The following is a 14,157-nucleotide window of genomic DNA, read 5'->3' as shown; positions in this document are numbered from 1 at the left end:
TCGCCAAGCAGCTTGGTGAGAAGGTGACAACAGTTGGTGTGATTATTCGCAAATGGAAGAAACACAAAAGAACTGTCAATCTCCCTCGGCCTGGGGCTCCATGCAAGATCTCACCTCGTGGAGTTGCAATGATCATGAAAACGGTGAGGAATCAGCCCAGAACTACACGGGAGGATCTTGTCAATCATCTCAAGGCAGCTGGGACCATAGTCACCAAGAAAACAATTGGTAACACACTACGCTGTGAAGGACTGAAATCCTGCAGTGCACGCAAGGTCCCCTGCTCAAGAAAGCACATATACATGCCTGTCTGAAGTTTGCCAATGAACATCTGAATGATTCAGAGGACAACTGGGTGAAAGTGTTGTGGTCAGATGAGACCAAAATGGAGCTCTTTGGCATCAACTCAACTCACCGTGTTTGGAGGAGGAGGAATGCTGCCTATGACCCCAAGAACACCATCCCCACCGTCAAACATGGAGGTGGAAACATTATGCTTTGGGGGTGGTTTTCTGCTAAGGGGACAGGACAACTTCACCGCATCAAAGGGACAATGGACGGGGCCATGTACCGTCAAATCTTGGGTGAGAACCTCCTTTCCTCAGCCAGGGCATTGAAAATGGGTCGTGGATGGGTATTCCAGCATGACAATGACCCAAAACACACGGCCAAGGCAACAAAGGAGTGGCTCAAGAAGAAGCACATTAAGGTCCTGGAGTGGCCTAGACAGTCTCCAGACCTTAATCCCATAGAAAATCTGTGGAGGGAGCTGAAGGTTCGAGTTGCCAAACGTCAGCCTCAAAACCTTAATGACTTGGAGAAGATCTGCAAAGAGGAGTGGGACAAAATCCCTCCTGAGATGTGTGCAAACCTGGTGGCCAACTACAAGAAACGTCTGACCTCTGTGATTGCCAACAAGGGTTTTGTCACCAAGTACTAAGTCATGTTTTGCAGAGCGGTCAAATACTTACTTCCCTCATTAAAATGCAAATCATTTTATAACATTTTTGACATGCGTTTTTCTGGATTTTTTTGTGGTTTTTCTGTCTCTCACTGTTCAAATAAACCTACCATTAAAATTATAGACTGATCATTTCTTTGTCAGTGGGCAAACGTACAAAATCAGCAGGCGATCAAATACTTTTTTCCCTCACTGTATGTGTGTGTGTGTGTACATGCGTGTGCGTGCTTACATATGTGTGTGTGTGTGTGTGTATGTGCACGTGTGTGACTGTCTGAATGTGTGTCCTGACCTCAGAGAGGCTGGCAGCGTCCCGGTCAGGCTGGTAGTCTGAGTTCTCCTCTGTCAGGTGTCTGCAGCACACCAGGGTGAAGGGAGGGGGAACCTCACGAAGGAACACCACCGCCTCACGCCTCGACTTGCCGTACAGCTGCACCCCGTTTACCTGTAGACAGACACACGTAAGCACGTACAGCGACACAAACACAATTCACATGTAGAGTACAGGAAATTCCCTTAAGATATCATAAACACAATAACACACAGAGGTATTCTATCTCCTGCACAAGGCAGACACACAGAAAAGCACGCTATTCACCTGCACAGTGTGCGCGCGCACACACACACACACACACACACACACACACACACACACACACACACACACACACACACACACACACACACACACACACACACACACACACACACACACACACACACACACACACACACACACACACACACACACACACACACACACACACACCATTCACTTAGAGTAAATACACAGCCAACTGTTGGCTGGTGACCAGTTTCAAAAGGGACACTATACAGTACAGTACAATTCAAAAAGTTTGGACCCACCTACTCATTCAAGGGTTTTTGTTTATTTTTACATTGTAGAACAATAGTGAAGACATTTAAACTATGAAATAACACATATGGAATCATGAAGTAACCAAAAAAGTGTTAAACAAATCAAAATATATTTTGCTATTTTAGATTCTATCAGCCACCCCTTGCCTTGATGACAGCTTTGCACACTCTTGGCATTCTCTCAACCAGCTTCACCTGGAATGCTTTTCCAACAGTCTTGAAGGAGTTCCCAGATATGCTGAGCACACTCTGCGGTCCAACTCATCCCAAACCATCTCAATTGGGTTGAGGTTGGGTGATTGTGGAGGCCAGGTCATCTGATGCAGCACTCCATCACTCTCCTGCTTGGTCAAATAGCTCTTACACAGCCTGGAGGTGTGTTCAGTCATTGTCCTATTGAAAAAGAAATGATAGTCCCACTAAGCACAAACCAGATGGGATGGCGTATCACTGCAGAATGCTGTGGTAGCCATGCTGGTTAAGTGTGCCTTGAATTCAAAATCAATCTCTGACAGTGTCACCAGCAAAGCAGCCCCAAACCATCCCACCTCCTCCTCCTCCATGCTTCACGGTGGGAACCACACATGCAAAGATCATCCGTTCACCTACTCTGCATCTCACAAACACACGGCGGTTGGAACCAAAAATCTCAAAGGACAGGTTTTCACTGACTAATGTCCATTGTGCACGTTTCTTGGCCCAATCAAGTCTTCTTCTTATTGGTGTCCTTTAGTAGGGGTTTCTTTGCAGCAATTTGACCATGAATGCATGATTCACGCAGTCTCCTCTGAACTTAATAAGATGTGTCAATTACTTGAATAAAGCTGCAATTATTATTTTGGCTGCAATTTCTGAGACTGGTAACTCTAATGAACTTATCCTCTGCAGCAGAGGTAATTCTGGGTCTTCGTTTCCTGTGACGGTCCTCATGAAAGCCAGTTTCATCATAGCGCTTGATGGTTTTTGCGACTGTATTTGAATAAACTTTCAAAGTTCTTGAAATTTTCTGGATTGACTGACCTTCATGTCTTAAAGTAATGCTTATTTGAGCTGTTCTTGCTATAATATAGGCTATCTTCTCTATACCACCGCTACCTTGTCACAACACATTTTTTACATTTTAGTCATTTAGCAACTGATTGGCTCAAACACATTAAGGAAAGAAATTCCATAACTTAACTTTTAACAAGGCACTCCTGTTAATTGAAATGCATTCCAGGTGACTACCTCATGAAGCTGGTTGAGAGAAAGCCAAGAGTGTGCAAAGCTGTCATCAAGGCAAAGGGTGGCTACTTTGAAGAATCTAAAATATATTTTGATTTGTTTAACACTTTTTTTGGTTACAACATGATTCCATATGTGTTATTTCATAGTTTTGGTGTCTTCATTATTATTCTACAATGTAGAAAATAGTACAAATAAACAAAAACCCTTGAATGAGTAGGTGTGTCCAAACTTTTGACTGGTACCGTATATACAACTGTCACGAATTCCACCAAAGGTGACTCCCCTGCCTGCTCGGGCGGCGCTCGGCGGTCGTCGTCACCGGCCTACTAGCCGCCGCTGATCCCTTTTTCCTTTTCGTTTGGTATGTCTTGTTGTTTGCACCTGTTCCCCATTTGGTTCTCTTGATTTATGGTTATTTAAGCCTGTTTAGCCCGCCCAGGTTTGTGCGGGATTATTTGCGTCAGTGTGTTTGTTATTGGATGTGCTGGCGATCGTATAATGTTGTTTTATGTGCGTGCTGTGCGCCTGTTGTTTTTGGGCACCTCGCATTTTCACGCCGGTGGTGTTGGCGTCGACCGTTTTTGTTGTGTTAAGGAACAAACACATTATCTCCTTACCTCAGCTCTCTGCGCCTGACTCCTACCACCACTCCTAGCATTTACTGACAACAACAGTATATGGACACCCCTTCAAATTAGTGGATACGGCTATTTCAGCCACACCCATTGCTGACAAGTGTATTTAAATTGAGCACACAACCATGCAATCTCCATAGCGAAACATTGACACTAGAATGGCCTTACTAAATAGATCAGTGACTTTCAACGTGGCACCGTAATAGGATGGCACCTTTCCAACAAGTCAGTTCGTCAAATTTCTGCCTTTCTAGACCTGCCCTTGTAAGTGCTGTTATTGTGAAGTGGAAACGTCTAGGTGAAACCACGTCTCAGTCGCGAAGTGGTAGACTACACAAGCTCACAGAACGGGACCGGTGAGTGCTGAAGCACGTAGTGCGTAAGAATCGTCTGTCCTCCCTGCCGAATTTCAAACTGCTTCTGGACACAACGTCAGCACAATAACTGTTAGTTGGGAGCTTCATGAAATGGATTGCCATTGCCGAGCAGATACACAAGCCTAACATCACCAAGCGCAATAACAAGCGTCGGCTGGAGTGGTGTAAAGTTCACCGCCATTGGACTCTGGAGCAGCGGAAACGCATTCTCTGGAGCCATCTGGCAGTCCGATGGACACATTTGGTTTGGCGGATCCCAGGAGAACGCTACCTGCCCCAATGCATTGTGCCAACTGTAAAGTTTGGTGGAGGAGGAATAATGGTCTGGGGCTGTTTTTCATGGTTCGGGCCCCTTAGTTCCAGTGAAGGGAAATCTTAACGCTACAGCATACAATGACATTCTAGACAATTCTGTGTTTCCAACTTTATGGCAACAGTTTGGGAAGGCCTTTTCCTCTTTCAGCATGACAATGCCCCCGTCCGTGCACAAAGCAATGTCCATACAGAAATGTTTTGTCGAGATCGGTGTGGAAGAACTTGACCTTTGGGGTGAATTGGAACGCCGACTGCAAGCCAGGCCTAATTGCACAAAATCAGTGCCCAACCTCACTAATGCTCTTGTCGCTGAATGGAAACAAGTCCCCGCAGCAATGTTCCAACATCTAGTGGAAAGGCATCCCAGAGGAGTGAAGGCTGTTATAGCAGCAAGGGGGGGGGGACCAACTCCATATTAATGCCCATGATTTTGGAATGAGATGTTCGATGAGCAGGTGTCCACATACTTCTGGTCATGTAGTGTAAGACATCAGAAGCTAATGGAGTCAATTTGTGACTTCAACAATTCTCAACAAAGGTTATCTCACTGTTAATGAAGTGAACCAAGAAAGCTATAGTAGCCCGGAGGAGGGTGTGTGTTGGTACTTGCGCCTGTGTGTGCGTCTGTACACGCGCCTGTGTGTGTGTGTGTGTGTGTGTGTGTGTGTGTGTGTGTGTGTGTGTGCTCGTGATCATGCATGTGTGTGTGCGTGTGTGTGAGATCAGAGGGGCCAACCCAGTGGTATAGGCCTATTCTCAGTGAGGGGACTCAGGGAGCCGCTGGGCCTCTTGATTGCTGTTTAATGGAGCGGGATGAGCAGGAGCATCTGGAGAGCCCGGCTGATGCTGGCTGCTCCGTGCCATCTGCCCAGAGATGTAGAGGAGACCTGGCCACCTCTACTAAGGTTTAGGGGCCTGCCATCTTACCGGGAGACTGCGGCTCAGAAAGATGTGTGTGTACTAGTATGCAGGGTTGGGGATGTGAAGAAGCCTGACATGAAATTGAGCTATACCTTTGGGCATTTAAAACATGAATGTAGCGATACATTTGGAGCTCTAAAAACTAGCCTCCCTCCTCACTCTCCTCCTCTCCCAGAGTATTCCTGTCCTGTGCCACAGTACCAAGGTGGTTGCTTCTGCCACGACTGCCAACAGCAACAGGCTGAGGGCACAGTGGTGAAGCTGCACCAAGCCGTGCCAGGGAGGGGAGCGGGCAGGAAGAGGGGTAGGGGTGAGCAGGAGGGTGGCACAGAGGGGGCGAGGGAGGCAGGGGTCTGATGTACAGATGGCCTCGGTTAGCCTGCTAACCCCTCTTCACAGGAGTATGTACGCACACACACAATCCCCCAACGACACACTCATATAGACAAACACACACACTCCCCCAACCACACACACTCATATAGACAAACACACACACTCCCCCAACCACACACACTCATATAGACAAACACACACACACTCCCCCAACCACAAACTCATATAGACAAACACAAAAACACATATAAACAAACACTATAATGCAAAAGCCCAATGAACAACAGAAAATACAACATCCCAGAGTTCCCCTGTAGTGTACATTAGACACGGGTCTAACTAACCCCCTCCAGTCACAGCTACATCTGAACTGGAGCCAAGAGACAGGGACATCGCCTGACCATCAAGGTCATTGGACAGGCTCAAGGTGATAGGGAACAAAATATACTAGGAAATGATTTTAAGTTATGACACATGAAATGTGTGCTACCATAATGTTGAGGTTCCGCCAGGTAAAGCCTGCATGTATAACCAATGCATTATGACTGGCAGATCACATGTTATCTATCACTTACTGATCTTTATGCTACATCCCATCTATTTTTAAATGTCATGGTTTGGTTACTTTGTATGCATTTAGACAAGGAAAATGTTGTGTGTGTGTTGTGCGGTGTGTTGTTGTTTGATGCCTGTCCAGTACCTCTAGTAGTTCGTCGTCTGGTCTCAGGAGGCCGTGTTTAGCCACGGGGCCCTCTGGGGCCACAGAGGAGATGTAGTGGTGGCCATCAAACGAGTCCAACTCCACCCCCAGACGCATGGTGTGGATGGGTAGCAGCTAGGATAGAAAAGAATAGAATACTTTATCATCAAATCAAATGCGTCGAATACAACAGGTGTAATAGACCTTACCGTGAAATGCTTACTTACAAGCCCTTAACCAACGATGCAGTTCAAGAAAGAGTTAAGAAAATATTTACTAAATAAACAAAAGTAAAAATTTTTATAAAAAGTAACACAATAAAATAACAATACCGAGGCTATATACCGTGTGCGGGGGTAAAGGTTAGTCGAGGTAATTTGTATATGTAGGTAGGGTTAAAGTGACTATGCATAGATAATAAAAAGTGAATAGCAGCAGTGTAAAAACTATTTTAAAAACATTACAATACATTCAGATTTCACAACACACTGTGTGCCCTCAGGCCCCTACTCTACCTCTACCACATATCTACAGTACTAAATCCATGTGTACGTGTGTATAGTGCGTATGTTATCGTGTGTGTGTGTGCATGTGTCTGTACCTATGTTTGTGTTGCTTCACAGTCCTCGCTGTTCCATAAGGTGTTTGTTATATGTTTTTTAAATCTAATTGTACTACTTGCATCAGTTACTTGATGTGGAAAAGAATTCCATGTAGTCATGGCTCTGTAGTACTGTGGGCCTCCTATAGTCTGTTCTGGACTTTGGGGACTGTGAAGAGACCTCTGGTGGCATGTCTTGTGGGGTATGTACGGGTCTGAGCTGTATGCTAGTAGTTCAAACAGACCTCTGGTGGCATGTCTTGTGGGGTATGTACGGGTGTCTGAGCTGTATGCTAGTAGTTCAAACAGACCTCTGGTGGCATGTCTTGTGGGGTATGTACGGGTGTCTGAGCTGTATGCTAGTAGTTCAAACAGACCTCTGGTGGCATGTCTTGTGGGGTATGTACGGGTGTCTGAGCTGTATGCTAGTAGTTCAAACTGACCTCTGGTTGCATGTCTTGTGGGGTATGTACGGGTGTCTGAGCTGTATGCTAGTAGTTCAAACAGACCTCTGGTGGCATGTCTTGTGGGGTATACACGGGTGTCTGAGCTGTATGCTAGTAGTTCAAACAGACCTCTGGTGGCATGTCTTGTGGGGTATACACGGGTGTCTGAGCTGTATGCTGGTAGTTCAATCAGACAGCTCGGTGCATTCAACATGTCAATACCTCTCATAAATACATGTAGTGATGAAGTCAATCTCTCTTCCACTTTCAGCCAGGAGAGATTGACATGCATATTATTAATATTAGCTCTCTGTGTACATCCAAGGGCCAGCCGTGCTGCCTTGTTCTGAGCCAATTGCAATTTTCCTAAGTCCCTCTTTGTAGCACCTGACCATACGACTGAACAGTGGTCCAGGTACGACAAAACTAGGGCCTGCTGTAGGACCTACACTGTTGATAGTGTTGTTAAGAATGCAGAGCAGCGCTTTATTATGGACAGACTTCTCCCCATCTTAGCTACTGTTGTATCAATATGTTTTGACTATGACAGTTTACAATTCAGGGTTACTCCAAGCAGTTTAGTCATCTCAACTTGCACAATTTCCACATTATTTATTACAAGATTTAGTTGATGTTTAGTGAATGATTTGTCCCAAATCAAGCTGTTTATTATCTATGCATAGTCTCTTCACCCCTACCTAACTGTACAAATTACCTTGACTAACCTGTACCCCCGCACATTGACTCGGTACCAGTATCCCCTGTATATAGCTTTATTACTGTTATTTTATTGTGTTACTTTTTATTTTTATTGTAGTTTATTTGGTAAATATTTTCTTAACTCTTTCTTGAACTGCACTGTTGGTTAAGGGCTTGTAAGTAAGCATTTCACAGTAAGGTCTACACCTACTGTATTTGGCGCATGTGACAAATAAAGTTTGATTTGTTCTGAAATAATGCTCAAAGCCAGTGGCATGTCATTAGTAAAGATTGAAACAAGTAAGGCCTAGACAGCTGCCCTGGGGAATAACTGATTCTACCTGGATTATGTTGGAGAGGCTTCCATTAAAGAACATCCTCTGTGTTCTGTTAAACAGGTCACTCTTTATCCACAATATAACAGGGGGTGTAAAGCCATTACACATACATTTTTCCAGCAGCAGACTATGTCGATAATGTCTAAAGCCACACTGAAGTCTAGCAAATTATTGATTTCATGAACCTGGTTTCTTAAGCCTCATATGTTAAAGTGAGCACTTTTCTTCAGGGATGCTTACTTGTTTTCATTGCTTTACTGGGAAGATTGTGTGTACCAACGCCTCTGGTGTAATGTACATTTGCTGAAGCATTATGACAACTCCACGTCACAATGGTAGGGATTAACTGAGCTGGGCTTGGGTCATTGATAATTCATTGTCTCAGCAAAGCCTTAAAATGCTGTGAAAGGATCCAGGAATCCAAATGATTTGGGTGGATCCCATCCTCCTTATAAAACGTGTTTTGTTTCCACTACGGGAATTGATATTGTCAACAAAAGTTATACCCATTGAGCTGCAATAATCACATAGCCAGTTGTGAAGAGAAATAATCCTGCTTAAGCGTTTAATGCCATGATTCAGGGAGGGCACAAGGCCAGATGGGTCTTTTGTTAGTGTCTAGCAGAGAGTCAATCGGCTCTTTAAAATCCAGTTTCAACTGTTCAGAGCTACCCTTCATGTCATTAAAACCCACATGTCCTTTACTCGAGCTCCGGGATAGGACATTGTTTTTGCACCAGGAACAGTCACATTCCTTACCATTGACCTGCCCAAAATCACAGCTGGCAAGAATGACAAGGAAATCCACCCACACCCTTGCTTCACAGAATTCAGAGAACCCTTTATGGACGGGCGAGAAGAAGGATAACTTGAGCCCATTTCTCCTGGCGCAGTCCTCCGACAGATGGAGACGCCTCGCTCGATCGGAAGGTTGGCAATATCGACTTCAAAATCGTAGTAGTAGGCACTGCGGCCGGCAAGACACAGGCACCCCCAGCGACAAAGGTGCAGGAAGATCCAGGATGGCCAAAATATTTGTTGTTTGCATCCAACATGCGCGAACGCCGTCCAGCCACCAGTGTAGATAATGTAAATGTTCCACTCTGCATATTCCCCAGTTTCTTACGTAGGCTGGTGACCTGCGTGATCAAGGAAGCCACCTCAAGCCTATAATCCTCGGCAAGCAAACAATTGCCACATCGGAACTCTGAGTGATCCGGTTTGACCCGAAACAAAGCGTAGTAGATACAGCTCCTACAGCGCTGGAACCGTTCATTTATTTCTCCAGACAAAGAGGGCTCCATTGCTAAACTCATCTGGTAGCAACTTCTTTAGCTTGATGGCTAGCAGCTTAGCGTCTCTGTCAAGCATGCTTCAACCTGTCTGTTAAGCAGGATTCCGGGACAAGAAATAGCGGTCCTAGCTGTTAAAAGCTAACCGCTTCGCGGAATCCACGCAAAAACAAGTTCGGTATTCGTATTTAATAAATACTGGTTTTGTTTTAATCAAAAATAACAAACCGAGCTCATCATGAGGCACTCTACCTCAGGCAAGCAATACCTCGAGGCTTAATATTAGACATTGCGCACCAGCTGTTATTGACAAATAGACACACACCACCACCCCTCGTCTTACCGGACGTAGCTGTTCTGTCCTACCAGTGCATGGAAAACCCAGCCAACTGTATATTATCCGCGTCGTCGTTCAGCCACGACTTGGCGAAACATAAGATATCACAGTTTTAATGTCCCGCTCGTAGGATAGTCTCGAACGGACCTCATTCAGTTTTTTCTTACCCACTCAACGAATTTTCACAAGGCACACCGATCTCCACCCCCTGTACCTCCGTCTGTTCTTCACGCGAATGACGGGGATTTGGGCCTGGTCTCGGAGAAACAGTATGTTCTTTGCGTCAGACTCATTAAAGGAAAAAATCTTCATCCAGTTTGAGGTGAGTAATCGCTGTTCTGATGTCCAGAAGATCTTCTCGGTCATAAGAGACGGAAGCAGCAACTTTATGCACAAAATAAGTTACAAACTGTGAGAAAACACACAAAATAGCACAGTTGGTTGGGAGCCCGTAAAACGGCAGCCATCCCCCTCCAGCGCCATTCTTTAACATCCCTGTGATAACTGGAGAGGTTTTGTCAAAGGGAACTGTGTGGCATATGCATTAAGCTCCAATATTTGATGGTAACTGGTGGTCACCTTGGAGTAATTCTGTAGTCCAGCATCATCTTCAATAACAGGGTCCAGTTCAACCACCTGGGAGGGAAAACACACAAACAATGGTCATTATAAACTGGGTGGTTTGAGCCCTGAATGCTGATTGGCTGAAAGCCGTGGTATATCAGACGGTATACCACGGGTATGACAAAACATTTATTTTTACTGTTCTAATTACGTTGGTAACCAATTTATAATAGCAATAATAGCACCTCGGGGGTTTGTGGTATATGGCCAATATACCACGGCTACGGGCTGTATCCGCGTCAAGAACAGCCCTTACATGCTGACGCGTGCGTAAGCATTGCAAAATAAATGTACACATACATGTTATTCAATCATTGCACCCACACTGATCATGCGCGTCAACGAGCATCTGCGTAGCCAGGCGCTAAAATAGAACTTGGTTATATTTGTGACGCTTGACACGTTGCAAGTCCTGCCTCTCCCATCTCCTCATTGTATTTTAGGAGCATATACCCACGTGGGTGATTGAAAGATAAACTAAGGTTTACACTCCAGTCCAGTTGGTGGTGGTAATGCACCTTAAAGTTGGTTGCCAACAATCATATAAAATCCCAAGAAGAAGCCTGAAGGAAGAAAGATTACTATAAACAAACTCGGTGTAGCTTTTTATCTGTGGATTAATTGTCGGAGTAGAGGACCTTGTGCATTTCAGGTAAAATAACAACCCAATGTTTATATCCCAGGACAAATTAGTTAGCAACAGCAAGCTAGCTAGCTAAATTGACAGAAATGAATAAAGTTGGTTCAGAGTTCATTTTGATATATAAACATGTGTCCTGATCGCGTCTGGTGTGGGTGGACAAAATCAACATGCGGGTGTGCGAGCGGTCTGGTCAGCATGTTAGCTGTGGTATATTGGCCATATACCACAACCCCTCGTGGCTTATTGCTTAATTATATCATTCCTTCCCTATGGGATGATCAAACCTTGCTTGATATCAAATCAAACTGTTACTGATTGACATGACTGATTTCTCTGAGCTTGTCTTTGGTGTGTTGGTATTCTGTCCATATGTTCATTTCCTGATGTCAGTTAGAATCTCACCAGAACATCGTACTGTGGCCCCAGAGACTGCTCCCATTTGTCCTTCAGCTCCAGCTCAGACAGAGATATCTCCTCCACACCTGTAAGACACAAGGACAGCGTCAATGCACATGTTAATAACTCTGGGACGTGAGGAACAACACAAAACATGTTAAATTGTATTTTGAATGGAACTTCGCTGTTAAGGGCAATTCCACCACTTTACAACCTCACTTTCATCATCCCCAGCACAATACCAGAGTCAACATATGTGAGAACGGCACATTTACATTTTGTTGAAATCAGCAAAAGTTCAAACAAAAAAAAACTCGTTTGGGCTAAGAAATCATTGCAGGCTTTGAAAATCATCTTTTTTTACTTTTAATCCTACCTGTTACAGAGAAGCATTTTTTTTGTTGACCATTCTTCTTATATTTTTAACCACAGATTATAGAAACCTGCTGTTTTCACATACTCTACATAGACACTGGTTTGTTGCTGGAGGTGATGAACATGACGTTGAAAAGTGGCAGAATTTCCCTTTAAGCTTAATTGAGTGAGAAGTCAACCCTGGGACACTGACAGGGTAACAAGATTGCTGCTTGTGATCCAGGAAGCAATGAGACAGACATGATTCCTGCTCCCTCACAACTGTACTGTAGGACTTTTTACAGTGAACCTGGGGGGAAATCAGCAGCAGGACATGAAGGAGGAATTATTTTACGCTGTGTGTTCATTACCAGTGTAAAGATGTAAAGAGAAACTCCTCAGAGCTAGCTCCCTTGGACTGACCACAACCACTCCCCACACACATGGAACCGTTTGAGTCCTACATGGTGTGTGTGTGTGTGTGTGTGTGTGTGTGTGTGTGTGTGTGTGTGTGTGTGTGTGTCTCGCTTTCTGTCAGCCCAGTGTGTAAAAACCCAAAAGCTTGTGACATGAGCTCCAGTACTGTACCTGATTAATTAACATGGCTAACCCCTCACCGTTGCGCAATTACTCTCCAACGTTTCACTAAATAAATACCCTAATACATCGTTTTGGGATGTCAAGAGGGAAGGAACATCTGTGGGCCAGGCGGAGGACACGCACGAACACACACACCCACCCCAAACTGTTGCCACAAAGTTGAAAGTGACGTAAGTGCCTTAATGTGTTCGGACCGCAGGAAGAGTAGCTGCCTTGGCAACAGTTAATGGGCATCCCTGATGAATATAATACACACACCCTAAATATTTACAATACATTTCAGTCAGTTAGCAAAGAACAATAGAGGGAAGGAAGAGAGAGAGACAAGAGAGAAAGAAAGAGAACAGCTGGACGTGGGAGCCAGGGTGGACGTGGGACCCAGGGTGGACGTGGGACCCAGGGTGGACGTGGGACCCAGGGTGGACGTGGGAGCCAGGGTGGACGTGGGAGCCAGGGTGGACGTGGGAGCCAGGGTGGACGTGGGAGCCAGGGTGGACGTGGGAGCCAGGGTGGACGTGGGAGCCAGGGTGGACGTGGGAGCCAGGGTGGACGTGGGAGCCAGGGTGGACGTGGGAGCCAGGGTGGACGTGGGAGCCAGGGTGGACGTGGGAGCCAGGGTGGACGTGGGAGCCAGGGTGGACGTGGGAGCCAGGGTGGGCGTGGGAGCCAGGGTGGACGTGGGAGCCAGAGTGGACGTGGGAGCCAGGGTGGACGTGGGAGCCAGGGTGGACGTGGGAGCCAGGGTGGACGTGGGAGCCAGGGTGGACAAGCACAATCAGACTGGTTCAAGTGTTAAGTTATTGTACTGGCACAGTGGCACTACCATAAGAGATTTTTTTGCAAATGTGTTGTGTAATGTACTGTGAATGTCAATGGTTCAGACATGCATTGTTCTACGTTATTGACAGATCATTGTGCCACTACACTGAACTACAGTAAAAACTAAAAAGCCCACATCAGCGCTTCAGTTAAAAATGGACTCACTCAAAACCTCCACGTGGACATCAGCCAACAGTTGTTCTGCAGTGGAATGGACTAGAATCAGTTTCTAACAATCTTCAACTTTCAATGATTCTAATACATATAACAAAGCATGTATTTGTCCCAAATGTTACCCTATTCCCTAGGCCACTACTTTGAGCCCATAGGGCTCTGTTCAAAATAAGTACACTATACACTTAGTGTACAAAACATTAGGAACACCTTCCTCATATTGAGTTGCCCTCGGGGCATGGACTCTACAAGGTGTTGAAAGCATTCCACAGGGACGCTGGCTCATGTTGACCTCAATGCCTCCCACAGTTGTGTCAAGTTGGCTGGATGTCCTTTCGGTGGTGGACCATTCTTGATAGACACGCGAAACTGTTGAGCGTGTAAAAACTCAGCAGCTTTGCGGTTCTTAACACACTCAAATCGGTGCACCTGGAACTTACTACCATTTGGGACGGAACTCATGTATTTCTGCTTCAGGTGGTA

General features: G+C 45.4%; 1 protein-coding gene across 3 annotated transcripts in view; it reads right to left on the bottom strand.

Moving 5' to 3' along the window:
- Window positions 1-14,157, bottom strand: part of LOC106574041 (inaD-like protein) — a 123,054-nt gene that overhangs the window by 75,890 nt on the left and 33,007 nt on the right. For all 3 annotated transcript variants that reach the window (XM_014149556.3, XM_014149560.3, XM_014149559.3), the window contains exons 12-15: window positions 11,734-11,813; window positions 10,644-10,700; window positions 6,352-6,486; window positions 1,254-1,406 (exon numbers count right to left, since the gene is read on the bottom strand). In XM_014149556.3, coding sequence (XP_014005031.3) covers window positions 1,254-1,406; window positions 6,352-6,486; window positions 10,644-10,700; window positions 11,734-11,813 — 425 coding nt within the window. The remainder of the gene's footprint in view (window positions 1-1,253; window positions 1,407-6,351; window positions 6,487-10,643; window positions 10,701-11,733; window positions 11,814-14,157) is intronic.

This window comes from Salmo salar, chromosome 16 (assembly GCF_965601325.2).
Source record: "Salmo salar chromosome 16, fSalSal1, whole genome shotgun sequence".
In the NCBI taxonomy this organism is placed as follows: Eukaryota; Metazoa; Chordata; class Actinopteri; order Salmoniformes; family Salmonidae; genus Salmo; species Salmo salar.
This window is presented reverse-complemented; position numbering and strand designations above follow the sequence as displayed.